Here is a 25,645-nt window from a genome sequence, read left to right as displayed (position 1 = left end):
ATATGCATTCAACTAACAAAGTAGCATCAAAGTACATGATCCAAAAATTGATAGAACTACAAGGAGAAATAGACGAGTCCTCTACAACTGTTGGAGACTTCAATGCCCCTATTTTAGTAATTAATAGATCAAGCAAGCAGAAAATCAGTAGGAATATAGTTGACCTGAAAAGCACCATCAATCAACCTGATCTAATTGCCATTTATAGAAAATTCCACTCAACAACAACAAAATACACATACCCCTCAAGCTCACATATGCCATAAAATATGCCATATTCTGAGCTATAAAACATACCCTAAAAATTTTTAAGGATAGAAGTCATTTAAAAATATGTTCTTGGAGCATAATGAAATAGAAGTAGAAGTAACAGATAGCTGGAAAATTCCTGCAAATACTTGGAATTAAAGAACATACTTCTAGGTTAAAGAGGAAATATCAAGAGAAATTATAAAATATTTTGAGCTAAATGAAAATAAAAACACAGCTTATTAAAATTTAAGGGATGTAGCAAAAGCAGTGCTTAGGAAAATATACAGCACTGAAGGCACATATTAGACAAGAAGAAAGATCTAAATGAGTAATCTAAACTTCCACCTGTAGAAACCAAAGAAAAAAGAGAAACTGACACCTAATGCAAGCAGAAAAAAATAAATCATAAAAATTAGAGTAGAAATCAATGAAACGGAAAACAGGAAAACATTGGAGAATATCAATGAAGTCAAAGCTGATTTGGGGGAGGAAATCAATAAAATTGATAGACCTCTAGAAAAGCTAACAAAGAGAGAAGATAGACATTACTAATATCAGATATGAAAGAGGGATCATCACTATTAATCTCATGGATGTTAAAAAGATATAATACCATGGAAATAATACCATGGAAAACTCTACAACGAAGAATTTGGTAGAAGATGAAACAGACAAATTCCTTAACATACACAAACTACCAAAGTTCACACAAGCAGAAACAATCACCTGAATAACCTCTATCTACTAAAAGAATTGGATCGATGATTAACAGACCTCCAAAAGGGGTGTCTGGGTGGCTTAGTTGGATGAGCACTTGACTCTTGAGTTAGGCTAAAATCATGATCTCAGTGTGTGGGATCAAGGCAACATCAGACTCCTTGTTCAGCTTGAAGTCTGCTTGTGATTCTCTCTCTCCCTCTCCCTGTGCCCTCCTCCAACCCCACCCCACTCATGGTTGTGTGTGCACACACGCATGGGCTCGCTCTCTCTCTCAAACAAACAAATAAATAAATAAATAAATAAATAAATAAATAAAATCTTAAAAAAAAAAAGATCTCCAAAAAAGAAAAGCACCAGACCCAGGTGGTATCACGAGTGAATTCTAAGGAACATTTAAAGAAAAAAATAATACCAGTTCCCTCCAATCTCTGCCAGAAAGTAGAAGAAGAGGCATCACACCCCAACTCATTTTATGAGGTCAGCGCTACCCCACCCTCACTTCTCAGTGCCTTCCTTTCCCTGCCTAGAGGCCAAGGACTGGCTGGACTCAAGCGTGCTCATCTCCCATCTCTCCGGACCAGGTGAAGGAGCAGCTGTGGGCTGCATCCTTGGCTTCCAGGAGGGAGGGTGCTGGGTGCTGAGGACTTACCCGGCTTTTCTGCAACAGTGGGTGACTTTCTGGGGTCTGGCCAGCACTGGAGTTGGGTTAGAGGGGTTTCCATACCCTTCTACATTACTTTAATTTCTAACAAGAATGTGTTGATGTCTTTATCTTGTATTTTTAAAAGACAAATTCCCTCCTTCTCTAGTCAAATGTGTAACACCCCGGAACAGATGAAGCAATGTCTCCCTCCCTACTTGGTTGTCTTTGTCAGTATTGGATCTGCTTTCACTTCCCCCATCTAGCTGGTGTTTAGGGGCCCTGCTTAGATGAGCTCTGAGCAGAACTATCTCCCAGCTACCCAGAAACCAGAAGTTTGATAACAGGCATCCAATTTCAATGTTACTTTTTCTAAAAGAAACTTTTCTGGGCAGAGTTGTCTTTGGGGGATTGGGGTACGGAGAGAGGAGATGTGGGAGCAATGAGAAGATTTGTAGGGCATGGGAGTCATGGAACCCCTCAGCGAGGCCTCAGGAGGATCAGTTCCACCCATGTCAGTCCAGCTGCATGACTTTTGCAAAAAAATAAAAGGGTGACATGAGTCAAGGTGGCCCCAAGTTTCCCCAGCAGCTAATCTGCTGGAGGATCAGTTCCACCCATGTCAGTCCAGCTGCATGACTTTTGCAAAAAAATAAAAGGGTGACATGAGTCAAGGTGGCCCCAAGTTTCCCCAGCAGCTAATCTGCTGTGATTTAATCTGATCTGCCCATTATTGATTTAAGTGGAATCTTTTTCTGTCATGTACCTGTGGAATGAGTCTGGGAAGACAGAAATAACCAATGTAGACGCCAACCTTACGGGAGATAGGGATCAAGGACAGGAGGTAAGGACTGACCTGCGGCTGAGCTGGCTGCCTCCACTCGCCATCTTCCACTGCCAGCCCCACTGGGTCATGGAGCTAGCCCAGGATCAGCCTTGAGCAGACGTTTACTCCCTTTGTGCCTCCGTGGAGCTCTGAGGAGAATGTCTACCAATTGATTGATCTCTCAAGTGTGGCACCTAAAGGGTAAAAGTGAAATCACTGAACAGCATGATGTGACTGCACCGACACGACATCCCCCTCCGTGCCCAATTTCTAAGGTGGTTCTCAGCCCTGGGGACGAGGGGCAAGGCCAGCTAGGTTTCCACGGCAGACAGGTCACTGTTTGTGCAAAGGAAGGAGAACAGAAAGGTTGATTTCACGCAAATAGATCCAGGTTGTTCGTGGTGAGGGGGCATAGTATATGGGGGCAGGAAGTGAACCCCATGTTTGCCCCAGCCTCTCTCTGTTCAGGTGGTCGTGAGAAGGAAAGAAGGAAAGCCAGACATTTCAGATCTTCTCTGAAATGGTGGACTGGCCTGGCATGGTACTCAGCCTGAACCAGAACAGCATTATAAGATGGGAAAGATGTTCCTCAAATTGCCGGAAAGCAGCCAGAGGCCAGAGAAAACTCCCAACTCCTGCAACCAGAGGGAAGTTCCAAGTTTGAGCAGAGAGGCCTGGTGTGCCATTCTAAGTTTTCTTAAATACACGGGCACTTTACAGATGCATCCAGGGTGATGAGAAAAACTGAGCTTCAACTCATCACTGAAGTCGGGGTGACAGGCTTCCCAAGGGATGGGGAAAGGGTTTGGTACTGACATTACCTAGACCTTAAAGGACGACGTGATGCTAGCTACCAAGGGCATCACATTCATGTTTGTATGTAATTTTTTCACACGTAGCCAGCCTTTCATTCTGTAAAGGATTTGAAGCCACTTACAAAACCACACTGTATCAGCATAAAGTTGGAAGATAAAGGAACAGGAGCAAAGCACAAATAAAATAAACAAAACTGGAAGACTAGAAATCCTGGTAGGACAATGGATCCAAGACAGGCAAATGGGAGCCAAGGCATCTGTAGAGTCCAGGGCCTCTATCAGCACAGTGGGCCAGAGCAGGTGAGGCCTGGGGGACCAGAAGCAAAGCAGGATGTTTCTAAAGTATGTTCCACCGAATTCTGCTTCTTCCGGCTCATTATAACTGTGCTAGAAATTTGCACAGATCTGTTTGCAAAGTGTAGAGGGCCAGAGACTTCTACCCTTCTGCACACTTCAGCTCTTTCTTTCCTCCAAAGAAGTGAACATCCATCCGGGTGGGACAGATTCCATATTCTGGAATATTGATGAGGACATCCTTACCAGTGCGTGGGGCCTACAAGCTTAGCAGGTGCTGCACACACATGGGACCGCCTGCAGCCACCTGCTGCCCGTCCCTTCTCTCTCTCTCTCTCACTTTGTGGGTCAAAGGAGCTGTGAAGCTGAGCTGAGTGGCCCAGGCAAGGCCTGGCACAGACTATGAGAACCCACTGCGGTGTCTCCTTTCTCTCCTCTTCTTGCCCTTAAGCAACAGGCAGACCCAGGCCACCGCTCAACTGGACAATGACATAAATGTACCAGCTTCTTTTGCTTAGAAACACAAGGTCTTTGGCATTCCTCAGGGGTACTCCCATTGAGTTTACAAGAAAGCCCTAGTTTGCGGTATCCTGCATTAGCCCAGATAACAACAGACTGGAATTTTAGCTTGTATCTCCCTCTATCTTGTTTTTCTCTATGTTCACTAGAAAACCAATCTCCCTGAGATAACAGATCCTGGACCAAAACCATCTATGCTTATCAGATAGTCCCTGGTTCCTAACACAGGGTAGAGTTGTTTTCTTTTTTCTTCCCTCTGACCTGTAAGATAAGAAGATTCTGGCCTCTGTCCTGTCTCTGTTTTCCCACCCAGATTTAGGCCAAGTAGGTGGGAACCTCTGAAGGCCAGTCAATGTTTCTTTATAACTGAAAAATTCCTCTCCATCTTGTTAAGTGTGCTAAGATCTGGCACTTAGAATTGTGTAGTCCTAATCACAATCCAGTGCTAGAAGTTAATATGCTACCTTGCTCCTTGCCAAAATCTACCAGACTCCCATCTTTGAACACTAATGGGATGTTCACTCCGTTTGTGTCTAGACAGGTAAGATAACCAGGCTCAGAGTAAACATACTTCTGTGAAGACTCGTTGCTCACAATTCATTCCGATACCAACTTTTAGTTAGTTGGAGTTTTGGGGTATGAGTAATCAAAACTGACACTGGCTAACTCAGGCAGAAAATCAACTTCTTAGATGTATGTTGGGTAACTCCCAGAATTTACAGGATGACCAAGGACTGAGATAAGAAAATAAGCAGTCTGGGCAGTAAGATCCTAAGCCCAGGTCATTCCACGGACCTCAGATCCATGGTATGTGGCCACCGATTTGGCAATATGTTCTTTCCATTCTGGTTAGAAAGGAGGGTCGGAAAGAGTTTTATGAAAGTTCCTGCATGACACATAAGCATACTCATTTACAGTTTTGTCTCGGGGTTATATTAACTCACCTGTCCTTTGTCATAAAATAGAAGAGATCTGGATCACCTGGACATCCCACAGAACATCACACCAATCAGTTACATTGGTGACATCATGGTGATCGGACAAGAAGAAATAGAGCTGGCCAGCACACCTGCTGAAGAGGAATAATATTGACCCTCAACAACGGAGGAATCATATTGACCCTCAATCTCAAGAGCATCGTGACGACCCCAAGAAGCCATATATCAAAATGTACATACGGTATTTTTTCATTTCTCCAAAACTTTGATACCTGCAAAGAGAATCTGCAATAACAGGAAGCACATCAGTGACTGACTGATGCTGTGGTTGGGGAGGGGGTTATTTGCAAAGGGTATGAGGAAACTTCCTGGAATGAAGGAAATGATTTATATTTTAATTGTAATTATGATTACATTGTTAAAACTCATCGAGCTAAACAGACACTTAAGATGAATGCATTTTTATGCCTCAGTAAAATTGAGCTAAAAAGGAATTATGCATAATTTTAGTAAATTCTCAGAACATGTATCACTGAAATAAACAGCTCAACTTTTCTCATTAGTACTGTATTCTCAAGCATGCATGGCTTAGATAAAAACATCTTTCATCTTTATTCACATCTTTTTCTAGTTTAATCATTTCCGTCTGATCTGGCATTGTTTCCTCATCTGCTTCCCCCCCCCCCTTTGCCTTATCTATCTCTGGGGGAGTCTAAAGGATGGGATTCTTGGTTCCAGGCTGGGATGTCCAATGTCCATGAGGGGGTTTTATAGGGTAAGTGGAGGGCTTCAGGTAAATGAAGTGTGACAATTGTACAAAATGGTCTGATTCCCTCTCGCTGCCCACACCCCTGCACCACCCAGTGCTGTATGCTACCGAGCACAGCAGGACCCTCTCAGCCATGAGCACCACATTGTGTCCTGGGGCTCCCTCTATTACCACAGGCTTCCTGAGTCTCCTATGTTTCTGTCATCCTTATAGTGCTGACCTGCCAGCCCCAGGGCTGGGCCTGTTGCTCTAGAATATGCCTGGGTTGCTGGTGCCTCCATAACAAGCACAGAAGGGCTCTCACTTGAGCCTGTGAGCCCTGGTTTCAAGCCTTCTTAGACCCCAGAACCGTTTCTCCCTTTTTTTCCCCCCGTGAGGAGTATGGGTGTCCTGGTAAGGGGTGCTCATGGGTAGAGCACATTTGAGAATTATTGATTTAAATAAAGTTAAACAGATTTCTGTGTTCTCACAGACCTTGCATGCCAATGTACATAAGGAATCTTTAAAGGGTGTTTGGAGGGGGTATTCTGCCTTCCCTGAAGTGGCTGTCTGGAGTCTTCTCCTAGTCCCAGCTTTTAGACCTGGCTTCCTCACATCCCCTGCTCCCAAATGTCTGCCTGGCCCCTGGTCACTTTCCTGCCCAGAAGTCTCCCTACCTTTACATGATTTCAGATTATTATTTTTTTTATTTTAAAGATTTTTATTTATTTATTTGACAGACAGAGATCACAAGTAGGCAGAGAGGCAGGCAGAGAGAGAGATGGGGAAGCAGGCTCCCTGGCAAGCAGAAAGCCCGATGCGGGGCTCGATCCCAGGACCCTGAGATCATGACTCAAGCCAAAGGCAGAGGCTTTAACCCACTGAGCCACCCAGGCGTCCCATGATTTCAGATTATATTCAGGTTCCCTTTTATCTCAACTTTCTCAAACAATAATTTTATCCTGACAAATTATGGGCATTTCTGAATTACCTCCCCTCCCCTTTGGTTTCCATTTGTTTTTTGAACTTTGATGGTTTCTAGTAAATTTATTCAGTTGTATAACCATCACCATACTTCAGTTTGGAAACATTTTCATACCCCAAAATTACAGAAGGAGAACAAGTCCTGGGGAAAGAAGTGGGTAGGGAAGCATACAGATGGTAGATTCCCAGCTCCCTCCCATGGCCCCTGGGGCTGGACCCTAATGCCTCCTCCCTCCTGCCCAGCCCTCCCCAGGCTGATCCAGATGGCAGCACTCCCCACCTCCCCCAAATGCCCCCGAGAACCTCACAAGTGTCTGGACGGAGATGGAGGAAGGCAGCAAGCACTGTCTTCAGCTTCCTGCACGATCTGCTCCAAATACTTTCACTTTTCTTTTCTCCGGAAGCCTGGCCCTCACTGCATGTAGCCAAGCACAGACTTCCTGTTTCACCCCTGGCATCCCCCTGCTGTTCTCTCAGTCTTCCAGGAGTGATTCCTGGCCCAGACTCTGGACCGGGAAAGGAGCAGAGCAGGTTGGCAGACCCAGCATCCAGGTGGGTTTTTGTCTTGGCTGCTTTATTCTTCGTGTTTGGTGATTGGGTTCGGATAGCTGATTTCCCAGCAGCAGCTACAGGATAGAACCAACTACTCAAACTGTGAGCCTCTCTCTTTGTAAAATATTGTCTTCCAAACATAGAGAGCAAAGAGGGATTTAACCAGAGACTCTGAAAAAGGGGGACAGACGTGGGAGTAGTGGGGGAGCAGAGACACAGCTCAACACTTTTTTTCCTAAATTCTAGCCTGTTGTTGTGGATGGAACCAAGATTTGCTCTCTACTCTCCTCTTCGTGCTCTGTGATTTGCACTCTGCCCCAAATGGGCAGGTAGTTGGTGGGAAAGAGACAATAAAGAGAAAACATTTAATTTCCTCTCTAGTGTTTCATGAACTTTTTATATATTTTTCTTAAGTACATTTATGATTGGTTCCTTGAAATAAATTCCTGGAAATGGAATTTGGAACTCAATGGAATACATGCTTTAGAGCATCTGACCCTGATGGCTAAATTAGCCTCCAGAACATTTGGACCTGTTTACATTTTCACCAGGAGCATTTGTAATTATTGCTTTTATTCTTTATATGGAAAAATTTAATAGGCAAACATTATTTAGTTTTCGGGATGCCTGGGTGTTTCAGTGGTTAAGCATCTGCTTTCTGCTCAGGTCATGATCCCAGGGTCCTGGGATCAAATCTGGCATTGGGATCCTTGCTCAGCAGGGAGCCTGCTTCTCCCTCTGCCTGCTTTGCCTGCTGCTCCCCCTGCTTGTGCGCACGCTCTCTCTCTCTCTGACAAATAAATAAAATCTTTATAAAAAATTATTACATTGTCTTCTTTTGTACTGTCCCAACTACTAGTGAATTGCCATGTTTTTATATATTTATTGCACACTTGACTTACTTGCCTGTTTATGCCTTTTGCTTTTTTTCTATGTGGATGTTTATCTATTGCTTATTCATTTTTAAGACTGCTTTACATGATAAAAATCTGAACACTTGCATACAAGACCCAGTATCACGCACTAGTAAAAAATGAGGCTTAGGGTCGCCTGGATGGCTCAGTAGGTTAAGCCTCTGCCTTCGGCTCAGGTCGTGATCTCAGAGTCCTGGGATTGAGCCCCCGCCCCCCCCCCCCCGCCCGCATTGGGCTCTCTGCTCAGCGGGAAGCCTGCTTCCCCCTCTCTCTCTGCCTATCTCTCTACCTACTTGTGATCTCTGTCTGTGTCAAATAAATACAATCTTTAAAAATATATACATATGTTTAAAAAAAATGGGGCTTTAGTCAGACAAGCTCTGTTTTACCAACCTTAGGCTAGTTACTTAACCTCTCTGTGCCTTGCTTCCATTCTTGAGAATCATAAGAGACGAAGAAAAAGGAACCTAGTGGATATTATGTTCTGAATGCTGTAGTATAATTAATCATCCTAAATGTAACCCCAGGGCCACTTCCTCTTCTTACCACCTGTTCATTCTGGCTTTCTCTTACTCTGTGTTGATCTTTGAAGTATCCTTCCCCATTGGATGGATTCTGTCTGTATCAGGGATTCTAGATCTCCCTTCCACCTGTTCTCAGTCTTCCAGGATTTCTTCACAATTATAGATCTCCCATGGTGTCTTTTCTTTCTCAGGACTGTTATGGATTATCCTATTTTTACGATATGTTTCTTTTTTCCTGTCAAACTTACAGGATATGGGAATGAGTAGAGAGAGCAGGGATGCTCTGTCTACCACTGGTATTAACCCTGGAACAGTCATTATTTACAGTTTAACTTTCAATCATACACAAAATGAAGTTGGAAAGTTGGAATCTCTGTTTTGTTTCAGAAAAAAATCTCTGGGTGGTTGAATTTTTTTGTTAGTACTCTTCTTGACAATTTGTCAGGAATGTCATCTGTAAGTTTGCTACCTATTATAACATGAATATTTTCTCCTGGCCTATCATAGCTAATTTTTATAAATGTCGCATGAGCATGGGAAAGGCCCATGTCTGTTCTGAGATATGAAATTGATACATATAATAAATCAGTTACATTGCCTTTACTAATCATGTCTTTCACGTCTTTCACATCTGTTTATGTTTGCCTTGCTTCTGTGTCAAAGATTATAGGTGGGTTACTAAAGTTTCTACATATTATCAGGTTTTCATCTTTCTACTCATTACCTGGTGGTCCCTCTTTACGAGCTTTGTTAGTGTTTGCCTTAAGTGACTGCTCAGGCAATCTTAACTCCTTTCAATGTAGCCATGGACGATAGAACTTATGACCATAAACCTAGAAGCAAAAAGTTGGAATTTGTTTACTTTCTACCACTTCCAAGTCATATGATTTAGGGCAAGATAGTAAACACCTCTATGTCTCAGTGTCCTTCACAATATAATGGGTACAATCACAGTAACCATCTTGCAAGTGTTTTGTGAAGCTCAAATAAGCTAGTGCACGTGAAATCCTTAGAACAAAGTTTGGCACATAGAAAGTACTCAATAGATATTGGCTATTTGAAATTTGTTTTATGTTTACCAGCAGCCCCTTTGGGATTTCTCCATCATATTCTTGGTTGCTTTCCATCTCCACTGTCGCTGGATGTTGTTATTGCCTCCTATGCCCATGAGCCTTTGAGGCAGGCATTTTGCTTTGCAGACTGCTCAGGGCTGCCTTTGGGACCAGGATGCTCGTCTGAAGATGGCTACTGAGTGCAGAGAGCAGCTTCCCGAATTCCCAGAGTCTTTCTTCTCTTCTCATGCCTCTTTCATAGGATGCTCACCATGACCAGGGCCTTGGAAGAGGCTCTTCTCCAGCACTTCATATACCAGAAGCTGGAAACTGCCTATGCCATATACAAGCCATTTCCCTTCCTCGAAGGCTTCCGAGACAACTCCTTCATCACGGAGACAATGTACAGGGTGAGTCATGCTGCCTGCTTTCCCATGTCAGCCCAGCCTCACCAAGGAGTCCCCATCACTGAAGTTACAAGCCCCAAACTCCTAGGGCTTCTGGAGCTCAAAAGACCTATTCCCAAAGGCTCATTGTCAGGGAAAGATGGGGTCACAGGGCCTGCCATACAAATGACCTCGACCAAGGTTATTCGAAACAAGAGAAATGTATTGTCTCACAGTTTTGGAAACCAGAAGTACAAAATCAAGGTGTTGGCAGAGTTGGTTCCTTCTCGAGGTTCTGAGGGAGCATCCGTTCCCTAACTCTCCTGCCTTCTAGTGGTACCAGCAACCTTCGTGTTCCTGGGCCTATAGAAAAATCACCTATAATCGTGGTTTCAATCTCCACATCAGGCTCTACTTGACCTTTTCCTATCCTTGTCTTTTCTCCTCTCCTTTTATAAGGATTTTCTCCTCTCCTTTTATAAGGACATTGGTCATTGTGATTTAGAGCCCACTCTAGTCCAGGGTAATCTCATCTCAAGATCCTAATTTAATTACATCTGCAAAGACCCTTTTTGCAAATAAGGTCACATTTATAGGGTTCAGATGGACATGTCTTTTTGGAGGAGTGACACCATTCAACCCACAAAGGGCACCCTCCCAGTTCCTAAGAGCTTGTTGAGCACAATCCATTCAGATGTGAAGCAAGGCAGGCATTGGAAGATACGACTATACAGACAAAAAGGGCATTCTTTTATAATTTGGGGGTTTTCTTAATGCATTTCCTGAGCACCAGGCCCAGGGAAGTGCATCAGTGGTTGAACAATCTTCTCCCAGTCTTGGCCTGGTTGGTTCCAACCCCTCTTCACATCACAGCCCAGATGTCACTACTCAGAGAGGCTTCCTCAATCCACTCATCCAATTGATTTCTCCAAGAAATCTATGCTTTCTTTTCATAACAATTTTCTCAATAGCAACTGGGCATTTCTTTAATTTGTTTATTATTTAATACCTATCTTCCCCACCTGACAGTGTCCCTCGCTCAGCATGGGTAGCACCATGTTTATCTTATCCATTGCTTTCTACCCAAGGACTAGTCTAGTAGGTGCTCAGTGTTATGTTGTTAATTTTCCTGCCATGTTTCTCCTTTTGGCCAGCTTCTCCTGAAGAGGAGTTCTCTGGATGACTTCCCTGTGGCTAGAACCCATTCAGGCTATCCCAAATCCAAGAGATAGAACAGAGACTAACAAGCAATTGCAGAATTGCCCCCTTGTGACCAACATCTTGATCCATTGCTACAGAGTTCTGCCCAGAGCCTTGGAGAATTAATGACACAGTAGCAGCCTTGACTCTCCTTTCCTTCCCTAAAATTTCTCTTCTCTCAAATGTACCTAAAATAAGGTTCACAAAGCAAACTTATTTTAAAACTTATTTATTCCTATGACTAACAATCCAAATGTATGTGAAGTTCTAAAAGTAAACATGTGGAACTGTAACTTTTCTATCTTAGAGTTTAACCATGCATTTGTGCTAAATTCCTTCTTAACAGAACAGAATACCATTCCTACAACTCAGAAAACCATAAATGTGTAATAAACTTCCATTTTGTTTTATAATCATTTATAATAATCCTCGACTCCATTTTTTAAGGAATCCTTGGAAGCCTGTAGAAATCAGGTCCCCGTACCCAGAGTAGTGTACAACATCCTCACCCACCTGGAAAAGACCTTCAGTCTGTCGATTCTGAAGACGTTGTTCAGCCGAATTAACCTGCGTGAATATCCCAGTCTGACAACTATTCTCAAGGGCTTCAGAAGAGGTACGAGGCTTCTTGAATATCTTTTGGGCTATAAAAGCATGCCAGAAGCTGCTATGGTCAAAGTTTGGGTTGGCTTTCAGCCCCCTAGAATTATGCACTTATAGTGCTGGGTTCTCTGGAGAGATAGGGAGCGTACTCTGTCACGGGTGCACCAGGAAGAGCAGCCTCTGGCCCCAGCTCTCTAAGATGAATTTCTAGAAGACACATTTCTGTCTTATCTGTTCTATAATGTGGGGGAAAGTTGTCCAGTTTACCCCACTGGGGAGTCTCTAGGGAAATGCAGTTCCAGAGACTTAGTCTGGCAGAAGGATGAGGAGAGCCAGAGGGGAAGAGAAATGAATGGGGATGGACAGTAATTATCTTTTTTTTTTTCAGTACTTACTATGTACCAGGCATTGTCCCAAGCCCTCTATATGATTACCTCATATCATCTTTATTATTATCCCATTATTATCCCCATCTGACATATGAAGAAACCGTTATTATCCCCATTTGACATATGAAGAAATTAAAGCTCAGAATAAGTTTCCCAAAGTTACTTGTCTGCTAAGAGCAGAGCCAGCTGTCCCACTTGGGGTTCCTGGCACTGGGCCTGAGATTTCAATCCCCTTTTAAATAAGGACAGGTGGAAGACAGAGTGTAAACCTGGAGGAGAGGAGAGGGAGCTGAAGACAGAGAGAGGGTAGAAGAAGGAAGCAGAACGTGATGCACACTGGGAACAAGAACAAGCTGTATAGATAAAGAGCAAGAGAAAGAGCAAGGACAGGGATGGGAAGGAGGAGGCCAGGGCAAGAGGAAGAGGTGACATGATCACTTTAGGCTTAAGGCCTAAAGCGCATGGTTCACTTAGCTGAAAACAACAGGAAGAGGACCAACAGGCCACCCTGGGTTGTAACATTTTATTAGTGGGTTCACCACTATTAACAGCAAGAGGTTCCTCCCCCAAAGAAGAAATGACTCCTTGAGCTAAAGGGGCAGCAAAAAAGAAAAGTCCCCTTCCCGGTCAACCCAGGTGTACTTGAGTCCATGCTCCTGGGATGGCATGAGGAGGACTGAGTTCTCAGAAGCCATGCTAAGTCAGTCTGAAAGCCAGAGGCACCACACCCTGAAGTGCTCCCCTCAACCTAGCCAAGCTCACGCATCTTTCTGGATCTGCAACTCTAAGCTTTTGTTCTAGGCCCCTCTCCAAAATCCCACCTTACCTCTTTTTTCTGTTCACTGGTTGAGACAACTTAACTCCTGAAATAAATGATGGAGAAGAATCATAAGAGAAACCTGGCAATTGAAGGAATCACATACAGAAAGCCAAGGGCCTAGAGTATTGAGGATGGGGTGGAAAGTTGGTGTGGCCCACCATAGGGTGTGAGGCAGGGATCATGAGGCTTGTTCTGCAGAAATGAGCATAAACCAGAGTAGAAAGGATACACCATGTGAAGGAATTTACATTTTATCTTATTTGCTACAGGGAGGTGTGATGTGTTTATTTATTAAAACAGGGACATTTATTAAAATTATAACAGTATACAAAATTGTCTAAATTCTGAAACCAAAATTAAAGAAAAACTGAAGAAAACTAAATCTCTGAGTTCAAAGTGAAACTCAGCTTTATGTGGGAAATGACTTCGGTATTAGACCAGAAGTCTAATGCCCAAATCAAACACATAAATAGAAAGGGGCCACAAACAGAAGATGCTGGTCATGAATGGGTTCTACACACCTGAGGGAGGATAAATCACCGCATGCCCCCAACTCTTTGGAAGTCCTGTACAAAGAAATTCCCTAATAATTCTGAGTAGCCAGGGCGTTGATGTGTGTTCCTTCACCGATCCCAGTTGTCATTGCCTACGGAGGATGCAACAGAGCTGTGCTGACCCTCCTCGAAGCTCCAGCCAACCCAGCAGAAGGATGCTCCCTCCAGACGCTGCTGCCGCTGCCCCCGCCCCAGAGCCACCAGCTCCCTTCGCCCAGTGTCACTGAACCCAGTTCATCAGCACAGCATAGAGCTGAGATTGTGGGTGAACCATCCAGCCCTTCTGACCCTGCTGTGGCTCTCCCCAGAGCTACCCAGGAAGGAAGGATCATTCCAGGTGAGGGAAAGACTTTGTCTGACACCTGTGCCTCCCTGGCCTAGGGTACCTGTGGTCGTGTCTAGAAGCCCAGGGTCCCACCTTTTGGTAATCTTGTCCATCCCGCGTGCCCACCTACCACACCCAGCCTTCTCCAAGAAGGACTATGGGCCCTGTCAGGGGCTTGGGGAAAGCCTAGAGCCCAAACACTTGCTTCCCACCCCTGGAATAACCCAACTCTCTGCCCTGGGGCATTGATGCTTCTGTCCTGGCTGTTTTTACCATTTGCTTTCCTCCTTGATATGCTGTCCCTGTACCCTGTAATGATTTTTCTTCCTCTCTTCAATGCCCGACGACAACTTAACATCCGAAATAAATGATGAAGAAGACCCACAGGAGACGTTTGGCTCTCCCCCCAACACTGTTCAAGGTAATATTGCTTGGGGCTGACTTGGTTTAATTCAGAGTGGATATGAGGGGCAAACATGCACCTGCCAACCCAGAGGCATGTAGCAGAAGCCCAGAGAAAAAGAACTGGGTGAGATAAAGAAAAAGAAACAGGAGGACCGATGCCCCAGCTCAGCACAGGACTACTTGTCAGGGATACCTCCACAACCAGTTTGATGCCATGATGTCCACCTAATAACAGTGGTCTGAACTGACATGAAACTTGTACAATACCCCTCTCTGTGACCCTCACTAAGTTTCTCACTTTCTGGTTACATGGGCCCTTCCAGTCATATTCATTTTTATGTGGTTTCGACTCTAAGAGTAATGTTAGTGAAATTATTAGAAAAGATGATAGGGGCACCTGGGTGGCTCAGTGGGTCGAAGCTTCTGCCTTCATGATCCTAGGACCCTGGGATCGAGCCGCATCGGGCTCTCTGCTCAGCAGGGAAACTGCTTCCCTTCCTCTCTCTCTGCCTGTCTCTCTGCCTACTTGCGGTCTTTGTCTGTCAAATATATAAATAAAATCCTTTAAAAAAAGAAAGAAAAGATGATAAACGTTGAAGGATCTGCTGGTTGAAAAATCTGCTAAAACATTGAAAGATTTAGTTTCCAAAATTGTGTTTCATATCTCTCCCAACCATCATTATTAAGGACATTGATTCATTAAATGTAACCATGGAGTATTATCAGGCACTGTCAAAAATGGTATCATGGATTCTCTAACACTGAGCATAAAGGGCCCCATTTGGTCCAAATGTTTCCTTCATTCCTCTAATACCCACCATCCATATAAGATTAACATAATCATGAAGCCAGTGACAATAGAAGATTCTATCTTCTAGACTACCCAAAGAAAGAAATCAATTATTAAATTAGGAAGTAATGAATCACTGTATCCTATACCTGGAACTAATATAACACTGTATGTTAACTACATTAGAATTAAAATTTAAAAATAATAATAAAGTTGAAAAAAATTGTAAGCAGCTAGTTGAAAGGAAATGATTATTGACTCTCCCGCTCTATCCCACCTTGCTGGGCCTTGGTGTTGGGTTGGCCCCATCGTTTTTACTGGCGGGAGTAGATTGGTGTTGTTTCTCTCCCTCTGATCCCTGTTTGCTGGTCCTAGGACATGAAATTCCTCTTCTTCCTTGGTTCAGTGTCCGGTAACACTCTGAGCCCCCAGATAAAAGATAACAAAATGCTCAAAAGATGCCCCACCAGGCTACGTGCCAGGTAATTTTGATGTGGACAACTTTAGCTTGCCCTACTTTCTGTGTCTACCGAGAGACGAGGTCTTTCAGGTCTTCTTGAGACAGGGCTCTCCTTGCCACTCTAGACCACCATCTTTGGGCTGTGCTCCCAGCCTTTGGGAGCTCCTACATGCAGGAGACCCTGGGGTGGACAAGGGAGACAAGTCTGGGAAAGGAAAACCTAGAGTGGGGTCACTGAAGAAGAGAGGCAGGAGCCCAGTTGGTACCCACTGGGCCTGGGCTACAAGCATCACTAGGAGGTCTGCTAAGCACAAGCATTCATTGCCATGAGCGCTGGTGGTAGGAACCCTGGGGAAAGGACAGGAACTGCGTCAGAGCAGAACTGTGTAAGTCACCCACTCTCTGAGGTCTTTGCAATAAGGTAAATTTCAAAACTGCTCCATCCAAATGTGAAGGAAACAAAATTGTTGTGTGGCCCGGGTGTGGATGGTTATTTTTCCCAGTCCCCACTCCGACTGTGGAGAAGTTTCAACTTTAAAACCAGTCATTTCTATAGCATTTCGATTTTTAAGAATTGATAAGATTAAAATAATTTTAAATGCAACAAATTATTTAAAATGTCTCATGACTGCTTGCCAAAATCTGAGATCGATCTCATAGCACTGTGCAAACGAGAAGGTGACAGTCTTACTTGAGATTTATAATGGCTTCCAGCCCTTCTGTCTTCTCAGTGTGGCAAAAAAGTAGAACTTTGTATTTATTTGCTGTTAACACGTGCTTACAAGTAGAAGTTAGCTCCTGCTTTCTTGGTCCTTGTACACAGAACTATCAAGACTCTTAGCTTCCTTCACTATTTTTCAAAGTAAAATCATGACAAAGAGAAGGTCCAAAAATATCCATTCACAGACCTCTAAGCAATAACGTGTATTTTTCCTATGGCGAAACATTCCCCTTCATTGAAGCCACCAGAACTCAAGGTCAGCCCTCACCCGGCTCGAAGCTTCACTCCGTGCATGAGGGCGGCTGAGAACCCTTCTTCCTCTCTTCCACTGAATAAGGGGAGCCTCTTGAAACAGGTCAAACTGAGCCTTCCTCTGTGTGACAATTGTTCCCTGCTTCACGGGGATAGCCGCCCAGGCAACTCTAACCACAAATTGATCACATCAAGGCAGAGCCAGGGGGCCCCATGGGCTGGCAGAACCCCAGCCCATGGTGATGTGTTCTGCACCCTCCTGCTCTGCCCTCAGCAACCTCAGGACTTTTCCTTCAGCCTGTTCCAAGCTCTGAACTGAATTCTCTTTCCTTTGTTAGTGATAACAGATGACTCTCTTGAACCAAACGACCCCAGAGAGCTCCAGGAGGCATCCAGCATACCTCCCAACAAGAAAGGTAAGGAAGGATTGCCTTTCTCCTGTAGACATCAGGAGCGTGAATTTGGAGATACTTTCTGCTTTTCTGCTATTTTGTCAGAAGCTCCCACCATATGGTTGTAGTCATGATGTACACATGTTTCTGCATTCACTGTGTCTTCCTTGAAGGCTTTCGTGAAGACTGTAGGGAAGCCAGGAGGCACTGAGGGCCTTTGAAATATGTATCCATTGCAATCACTTTCTCTGAAATCATCAAGGTCTTCTTTGCCCACAACTTCTTGAAGGGTTAGTTACACCTCCCTCTAACTGAAAGTGGGTTCCCCTGAGAGGACACTGCTTTCTCTCAAGATAAGGCCGCCTACTGTCTGCTCTCACTCTTGGCGGAAGGCAGGGAGGATGTCCACTGCTTGCTACCCACCAGCCCCAGCCAGCCCCTTCCTCCTCCATCCTCTACTTTGAGGCTTAACCATTCAAATGAGATACTCCTTCCCTAGTCATCACTACCATCCTTGACTTGCCCCCAATTCCTGAGCACACCCCAAAGGCTGACTTAGAATTTTTCTATCAGTTCAAGTCCTGCCACCATCCTGGACACCTTCAAGGTACACAGGGATAAGAGTACCCTCAGATCCTTCTTCAGCTCTTTTCCAGTGACTTCTTCCTGCACCAATTCTTGGCTCCTGCACCCAAAGACAACCCATCAGCCTTCTCATCATTGAAGCCTGGCTCGACCTCCCAATAATTAATTTCAGAATTCTCTTTTTTGACCTCTAATCCTTAAAGTCTGCTGCTTCTACAGCCATTGTTCCATCTCTGAGCTCTCCTCCTCTGACCAGTCTTTAAAAATTAATTCGAGAGGCACCTGGGTGGCTTAGTCAGTTAAGCCTCCAACTCTTGATTTTGGCTCAGGTCATGATCTCAGGGTTGTGGGATCAAGGCCCGTGTTGGATTCTACACTCAGCACAGAGTCTGCTTGTCCCTCTCTCTCTGGTCCTCCCCCAGCTCACATATGCATGCTTTCTCTCTCAAATAAATAAATAAAATCTTTTCCAGAAATTAATATGAAGGTATCCCTGCCTGGTTTCTTCCTTACAATTTGTTCCCTCTGGAGCTGTCCTTCAACTTCATTTGGATGACCAGTGCACTGGCCTTTCTCTTTTCTGGTTCATTATATGCCCTCTTCATGCCCCTTTATACAAGGTTAAAGCCCACAAACCATCACTTCAGTAATGTCTTGCTGATATCTTAATCTGCCTTGACTCTCACTGTCTTTTCCTAGTATTCTCTGGCAGGTCTTGGAGGGACCCCATTATCAGCTTTCTGCACACTGTGTCTGAAGGCAGGTACTGCTGGGGAGAGCCACACAGCAGGACAGAGCACATGGGCTGTGTCTTCATGACCCCAGCATAAATGACCCTCCCATGCTGCCTGACAATTGCACTTCTTGCAATGATCCTTTCCAACCCTGAGCTTTTTCTTTGAACTGCCAACCCTCTCACCACCTCTTTTTTCTTAACAGATTACTTTTCCTCCTACTTCATAGAAAGGCTCGGATAGGAATCCCCTCAGTTCCTGCTACCAACCAGCAAACTCTAACTGCATCTGTCCTCTCCTCTCTGGTTCCCTCTTTCCCTCTATAGCAATCCTTCCACCTCTCCTGATGAGGTCCATGACCCTTTCTCTTTCCTGAGAATTCAGCATCTCCCTGTCACAGGATCTGCATTCAACCACTTGCCAAGCTTATCATAGCTCATGAAAAGAGCTTTCTCTTGATTCACAGCTCACCTCACCTGCTTCCATAGTTCTCTCCTCCATCTCACAACCAAACTGCTAGAAATGAGTTAGCTAAACTCATTGTCTACATCTCTTCATGTCGCTCTCTCCTCTGCCATATTAGAATTTCTTCTCCCTCATTACTCCATGAAGCAGCAACAAGTAAGGTCACCAGTACCTCCTCACCACTATGGTGTGAAGACTGAAAGGGAAAGCTGAAAATTATCAACAGGTAAAGTTGGCAGGTCTATGTTTGTAGCCATGAAAAGATGATCTGTACCCTTTCTGTTTAGGAAAGAAAAGAAAAAGATGTATCTGGTCAACTCCAAAAAGGAGACGCCAGAAAAAAAGCCTCCCAAAAGGTAAGATGAGAGAACAAGAGGAGGTCAGAGGCCACAGACACCTCATGTTTGCAGGCCAAGGTGTGGGAAGTTGAATTTTATTCTAATAAATGAGGAGACATTGAAGAGATTTCATCAATAAAGTGACATGATCCCATTTTATGTTTGACAAGAATGGTTCTGGGGCTGTGTAAAGAATGAACTGGAAATGGAAAAGAATGGAAGCAAGACAATCCATTTGGGGGGCAGATGTCACACAAGTGGATAGAACTCTGGATTCAGATCTGGCAGTGGAGATGGGGACGACGGCCAATTCCAGACCAACTTGGAGGTAGAGTTGAAAGGCCTTGATAAACTGGAAGCTGGGGAGCAGAAAGAAACGAGGCCTATTCTTCAGTATCTGGCTTGAATGGCCGGGTGGAGGGTGGCATGCATTGCTTAGAGAAGATGCAAATAATTGGAGAAGAAATTTTAGAATTTTCCATTTTTTTCAAGATTGGTATTAGTGGTCTATGACCTTGTGCCAAGACAGTAAGTTTTTTGTCAAAAACTGTGAAGGGTCTGGGATGTACCCCACTTACACTGGCACATTCTTTAGGTATATGACCACTGCAGGAACCCAGGCACCTGAATCCACGGGGAGAGAATTCCTTATTAATATTCACAACCAGCTCAACATCCAGAGTAACATTGCAGCACCTAACCCCCCCACATGCAGACCCATAAGCAACGAGAAGAGAGCTGATGGAATCTTTCTGAGGGCAGATGATATCCCACAGACAAGAGACAGAGAATGAGAATGGTGGATTTTCTGTTTACGGACAAGGACAACCATCCTCTTGCCCTCCTGAAAGGAAAAGAAAAAACAAAACAAAACAAAACAAAACAAAACAAACAAACAAAAACACCCCTTTTGCTGCTTTGAGATTAAGAGTGAAACAAGCCTGGGTTCTCACCCTTAAATTTTGAAATTTAAATGCCTCTTTCTTTTTTTTTTTTTTTGTAAATATGTGTTTATAAGGATTGCTGTGTGAAACATGAATATGTGTACATGTACATGTGTACATAAGCATACAAATGTTTATATTCACAAAGTTTTCTTTAGTCATTTAACAAATACTTCTTTTTTTTAATTTATTTTCAACATAACAGTATTCATTGTTTTTGTACCACACCCAGTGCTCCATGCAGTCCGTGCCCTCTCTAATACCCACCACCTGGTTCAACCAACCTCCCACCCCCCCACCTCTTTAAACCCTTCAGATTGTTTTTCAGAGTCCATAGTCTCTCATTGTTCACCTCCCCTTCCAATTTCCCCCAAATGCCTTCTCCTAACTCCCCATGTCCTCCATGCTATTTGTTATGCTCCACAAATAAGTGAAACCATATGATTATTGACTCTCTCTGCTTGACTTATTTCAGTCAGCATAATCTCTTCCAGTCCCGTCCATGTTGCTACAAAAGTTGGGCATTCATCCTTTCTGATGGAGGCATAATACTCCATAGTGTATATGGACCACATCTTCCTTATCCATTCGTCCCTTGAAAGGCATCTTGGTTCTTTCCACAGTTTGGCAACCGTGGCCATTGCTGCTATAAACATTGGGGTACAGATGGCCCTTCTTTTCACTACATCTGTATCCTTGGGGTAAATACCCAGTAGTGCAATTGCAGGGTCATAGGGAAGTTCTATTTTTAATTTCTTGAGGAATCTCCACACTGTTCTCCAAAGAGGCTGCACCAACTTGCATTCCCACCAACAGTGTAAGAGGGTTCCCCTTTCTCCACATCCTCCCCAACACATGTTGTTTCCTGTCTTGCTAATTTTGGCCATTCTAACTGGTGTAAGGTGATATCTCAATGTGGTTTAATTTGAATCTCCCTGATGGCTAGTGGTGCTGGGAAAACTGGGCAGCTATATGTAGAAGAATGAAACTCGACCATTCTCTTACACCGTACACAAAGATAAACTCAAAATGGATAAAAGACCTCAACATGAGACAGGAATCCATCAGAATCCTAGAGGAGAACATACGCAGTAATCTCTTCGATATCAGCCACAGCAACTTCTTTCAAGATATGTCTCCAAAGGCAAAGGAAACAAAAGCCAAAATAAACTTTTGGGACTTCATCAAAATCAAAAGCTTCTGCACAGCAAAGGAAACAGTCAAGAAAACAAAGAGGCAACTCACGGAATGGGAGAAGATATTTGCAAATGACAGTACAGACAAAAGATTGATATCCAGGATCTATAAAGAACTCCTCAAACTCAACACACACAAAACAGATAATCATATCAAAAAATGGGCAGAAGATATGAACAGACACTTCTCCAATGAAGACATACAAATGGCTATCAGACACATGAAAAAATGTTCATCATCACTAAATGCCTCTTTCTAAGAGGCAGAGAAAGCCCAGGTGTCTCCAGGTTTTACCAAAGTTGTCTTCAAGTTCTGGGCTTCACCCCAGATGTGTAAATACCTATGGAGGGAGGACTCCCCCCGCCCCCCGCTTTGGATTTAACTTTGGGAAGTTAACTTTGGGACTTAACCTAGGAAGTTAGTCCTGCTCTAGGCATTGGGCAATCTCAGGAGATGAGAAGTTTTATTATCCTTTTAGATCAGACAGCAATTGACTAGCTATAGCTCTCTTTCCCATGATATGTGAAGAGCAAATGTGTCTAGGTAAGTGAAAGCAAGTGTTCCCTACCTATATTCTGTATGTATTTCCATGTCTCTGGGGTTGAGGGCTTCTTACAGAAGCACTGAGAAATCAAAGGAGTTTAATTTCCCCACATTATGTCACTTTGACACTTGATAAAAAATCAGATTCAAAGATATAAATATAAGTCCTTGGCAAAATGAAGGCATCCAGGACCATGGGAAAGAGAACCCTAAACTTGACAAGCCCCACCTCAGGCATTGCAAATCCTCTGTATTCCAGACTCTCACACCATCACAGGGCCCCTCAATTATTTAATACTTTGCACTCTCCCTACCAGAGGCACCTAAGGACCCTTGGATTTCTCCTGATCCATACGTAGGCCCTCAGGAACCTGGAGAGGTACTTTTTAACACTCCCCCTGCGCCAAAACAGACCACTTGGCCATTTTTACTCTGATACAGCCACTGCATGTGGTATCATACAACAGAGCCCAGAAAAGAAATTCTACTGCTCTGGGATTCTGGTTAATTTCAACAGGTTATACAGGGGTGAGAGCAGATGGTAAGTCTAAGGGAGAAAGAAAGGTGCACACAAGAAAAATATGTAATTACAGAGAAATAGCAGGAGAAAAACAAGATACAGGAGTTCAGAGATCTCAAAATCTGTGGGAGCGGGGGGCATGCAGTGGGGAGGTGCTTTCCTGGACACCCCGGTGAAAATTATTCACAAATCACTATTTGGCCCAGGGAGAGCCTCGCCTCAGCATAGAAGCCAAGAGAAGCTCCAAGTGGTGGAACAGGCAACTCAAAGGAAGGACGATTCACCCAGGAAGTCAAATGTCATGCCAAGGGCCCAAACGGCAAGCGCTGAATGTGCCCAAAGCTCTGGACCAGAGGGTAAGGCCAGTGCCAGAATCTGCCATTTGAATGGTGGTGTGGGAGGGTCTTTCACAGAACAGGCAGTGTTAGGCGGGTGTGTAAAGGTAACAGCAGAGGAAAGGAGAAGTGCGGAGACAGGTGTGTGTGTAATAAGAGGGACACAGATCTGTTGCACCTGAGGACATTTTGTGCAGAAACAGCTCTGTCCACACAGTACCACTGACCTCAGCTGTGACCTAAGGCAGCAGCTCTCAACCTTTTTGGTTCCAAGACTTCTTTACACTCTTCAAAGTTATGGAGTACCCTAAAGACCTTCTGTTTCTGTTGTTTATATTTATCTGTATGTACTTCATTAGGCATTAAAACTGATCATTTAAAAATATTTATGTGTTAGTTCATTTAAACGTAACAGTAATATACCAACTACCTATTAACATAAATGATATATTTTCATGAAAAACAAGTATATTTTCCAAATGCAAAAACCGGTGAGAAGACTGGCACCATTTTACATTTTTACAAACCTCTTCGTGTCTAGCTGAATCCAAGACAACTGGACGTGTATAGTTGCTTCTGTGTTCGATTTGTTGGGAAACATTGCTTTGGTGGGAGGACAGGAAGATAATCCAGCTTCATGAGGATCTGTAGTTCCAAAGGGTGGAGTATTTCAACAGCTTCTTGAGATAATTCTGTATGTTCACCTTTGATATTGCACCCAAAGTCAAGAAGGGATGGTTTCTTAAAGGTTAGTTATGAATTAGCATCTGAAACCACAGCAATTAACTTCTTACACCCTTCTGAAACTAATAATACACTATATGTTAATTAACTGAATTTAAATAAAAATTTTTAATTTTTTTAAATTAACTTTTTATACTCTGTTGCAATGCAACGCATTGTGCTGTCTTGCATTTTAAATGGCATATCTGCTTACACAGGATTTTATAATATCTCGAACATTTGGACAATATTGGTTCACTGAATTCGACACTAAGCTTGCAGCTCAATCACACGATTATTTTTCTCGAAACATTCATGCTTCAAGATGTAGCGAACTGCTTTAGATGAACTCCCCAGTTTTCCACATAGACTATTAAAAAGATGTCTACTCAGGGGCGCCTGGAGGGCTCAGTCAGCTAAGCATCTGACTCTCGACTCTTGGTTGCAGCTCAGGTTGTGATCTTACGATCATGGGATCCAGCCCCGCATCAGACTCTGTGCTCAGCGAGGAGTCTGATTCTCTTTCCCTCTCCCTCCCACTGTCTCTCTCAAATAAACAAATAAAATCCTTAAAAAAAAAAAGATGTATACTCAAAGGTAGAAATTTAATAAAGTTAATAATTTTCATTGTTTCATCAGGAACATTCTTAAATGAAACTGGCTTCTTTTTTTTTTCTTTTTTTTTAATGGTCTGTGGCAGAGAAAACTGTATGCAGTTTAGGGACACTGCTTTGATTTGTCCTAGGGTACCAGCAGCTTTCCCTGCCGTGACTGCTGCTCCACGTGAGAACTTGTCAACATAGCGAAAAGGCAAAGATCATCTTAGTATGGGACCAGTTTTGACCTCAAAGATCTCCTGAAAGGGTTTCTGGGACACCCCAGGAATTCACAACTTCACTTTGAGCTTCTGGTCCAGGGGCTCAAATGACTGCCCGTCACTGGACATCTCCCTTGGTAGAAGACAAGCTATTGCCCAGCCTTGCTCTGCTCCTCCCCAGAGGCAGACAGACCCAGTGGTAGAATCATTCTCAGAAAGGGTTATGGAGGGGCACCTGGGTGGCTCAGTGGGTTAAAGCCTCTGTCTTCAACTCAGGTCATGATCTCAGGGTCCTGGGATGGAGCCCCACATCAGGCTCTCTGCTCAACGGGGAGCCTGCTTCCCTCTCTCTCTCTCTGCCTGCTCTCTGCCTACTTGTAATCTCTGTCTGTCAAATAAATAAATAAAATCTTTTTATAAAAAGGAAAGAAAGGAAGGAAGAAAGAAAGAAAGAAAAGAAAGAAAGGAAGGATGGGTGGGTTATGGAGGTGCAAGTAAGACCTGGAAACTCCGGCCTTCACCGCAAAAGGTCTTTCCTGGGACCTCTGGAAACTCCTATGGGACTTTCCAGAGGATTTTCTGAGATCTGAAAGAAATGTCTTTTATTTTTTTCAGAAACCAGTGATGACTCACCAGAAATGAATGAAGAAAAGAGCCTCCAGGAGGAGCCGCCCAGCACAGCACCAAGCACCCCACATGGTAAACAGGAGGGATTGCAAGTCTCTGCATGCAGTCCCCAGGAGGCCAAATCAGAACTGTTAGACTCTAAATCAGTGTTTCTCAACCTTTTCCCATTATCACTGCCCTAAGGAGCCCTCTTAGATACTTTTTCCTAATCATGAACACAGCCTACGATATTTTAATACCACAAATATATTATATATCCGTTTATGTTTAGATAGCTAGGTAGATAATTATTTTGAGGAGTAATAAATATGTATGTCTCTCCATATACTTTATACATAAAAAGAATGATTTCCCACCCCAATCCCCAAACCAATTTTTTTCTACCTAGGAGCAGTACCGCTACTGCTGAATGTGTTCTAAATACATTCATGGTACTCTATTGGAAGTTCCCAAATCATGGAACAAAATTTTTCCCAAGACCCAGATTTCCATGTTGCCCACTTGACCTTTCTGGGAGAGTTGGGAAGAGACCAGCTCATCATAAACACAAATGCAGTCCTATAAGCAACTGAGCGGTTACAGCTGACATGGCTGTGGGCATGCACTGACAAACGGTGAGGGGAGTGTGCCCTCACCACCGCTACCATTGGCCATTTGCTACCACTATCCTTAGAGGGGAAAAGAATATGAACATTTTTCTGTGCGTTGGCAATGTGGTCATTGTGTCACAAAATCACAGAAC

General features: G+C 43.7%; 2 protein-coding genes across 22 annotated transcripts in view; one reads left to right on the top strand and one right to left on the bottom strand.

Moving 5' to 3' along the window:
* Positions 1-7,140, bottom strand: part of SP140 (SP140 nuclear body protein) — a 79,647-nt gene extending 72,507 nt beyond the window's left edge. For 13 of the 16 annotated variants that reach the window (XM_047721262.1, XM_047721270.1, XM_047721268.1 and 10 more), the window contains exons 1-3: positions 7,045-7,140; positions 5,011-5,138; positions 2,469-2,632 (exon numbers count right to left, since the gene is read on the bottom strand). In XM_047721262.1, the coding sequence (XP_047577218.1) occupies positions 2,469-2,527 (59 nt within the window). In that variant the 5' untranslated portion in view covers positions 2,528-2,632; positions 5,011-5,138; positions 7,045-7,140. Of the gene's footprint in view, positions 1-2,468; positions 2,633-5,010; positions 5,139-7,039 lie in introns of all 16 variants that reach the window. The other 3 variants (XM_047721263.1, XM_047721264.1, XM_047721265.1) reach the window with 3 other exon arrangements.
* A 5-nt stretch (positions 7,141-7,145) lies between these two features.
* SP110 (SP110 nuclear body protein) overlaps positions 7,146-25,645 on the top strand; it is a 36,476-nt gene continuing 17,976 nt past the window's right edge. For 3 of the 6 annotated variants that reach the window (XR_007125811.1, XR_007125812.1, XM_047721279.1), the window contains exons 1-9: positions 7,146-7,288; positions 10,041-10,188; positions 11,812-11,980; positions 13,813-14,067; positions 14,432-14,476; positions 17,022-17,099; positions 19,147-19,215; positions 22,608-22,757; positions 24,892-24,975. Coding sequence is in view for 4 of the 6 variants with exons in the window: in XM_047721279.1 (XP_047577235.1) it covers positions 10,042-10,188; positions 11,812-11,980; positions 13,813-14,067; positions 14,432-14,476; positions 17,022-17,099; positions 19,147-19,215; positions 22,608-22,757; positions 24,892-24,975 (997 nt within the window). In the remaining 2 variants the exon portion in view is untranslated. Of the gene's footprint in view, positions 7,391-10,040; positions 10,189-11,811; positions 11,981-13,812; positions 14,068-14,431; positions 14,477-17,021; positions 17,100-19,146; positions 19,216-22,607; positions 22,758-24,891; positions 24,976-25,645 lie in introns of all 6 variants that reach the window. The other 3 variants (XM_047721282.1, XM_047721281.1, XM_047721283.1) reach the window with 3 other exon arrangements.

Source organism: Lutra lutra, chromosome 3 (genome assembly GCF_902655055.1).
Source record: "Lutra lutra chromosome 3, mLutLut1.2, whole genome shotgun sequence".
Lineage (NCBI taxonomy): Eukaryota > Metazoa > Chordata > Mammalia > Carnivora > Mustelidae > Lutra > Lutra lutra.
This window is presented reverse-complemented; position numbering and strand designations above follow the sequence as displayed.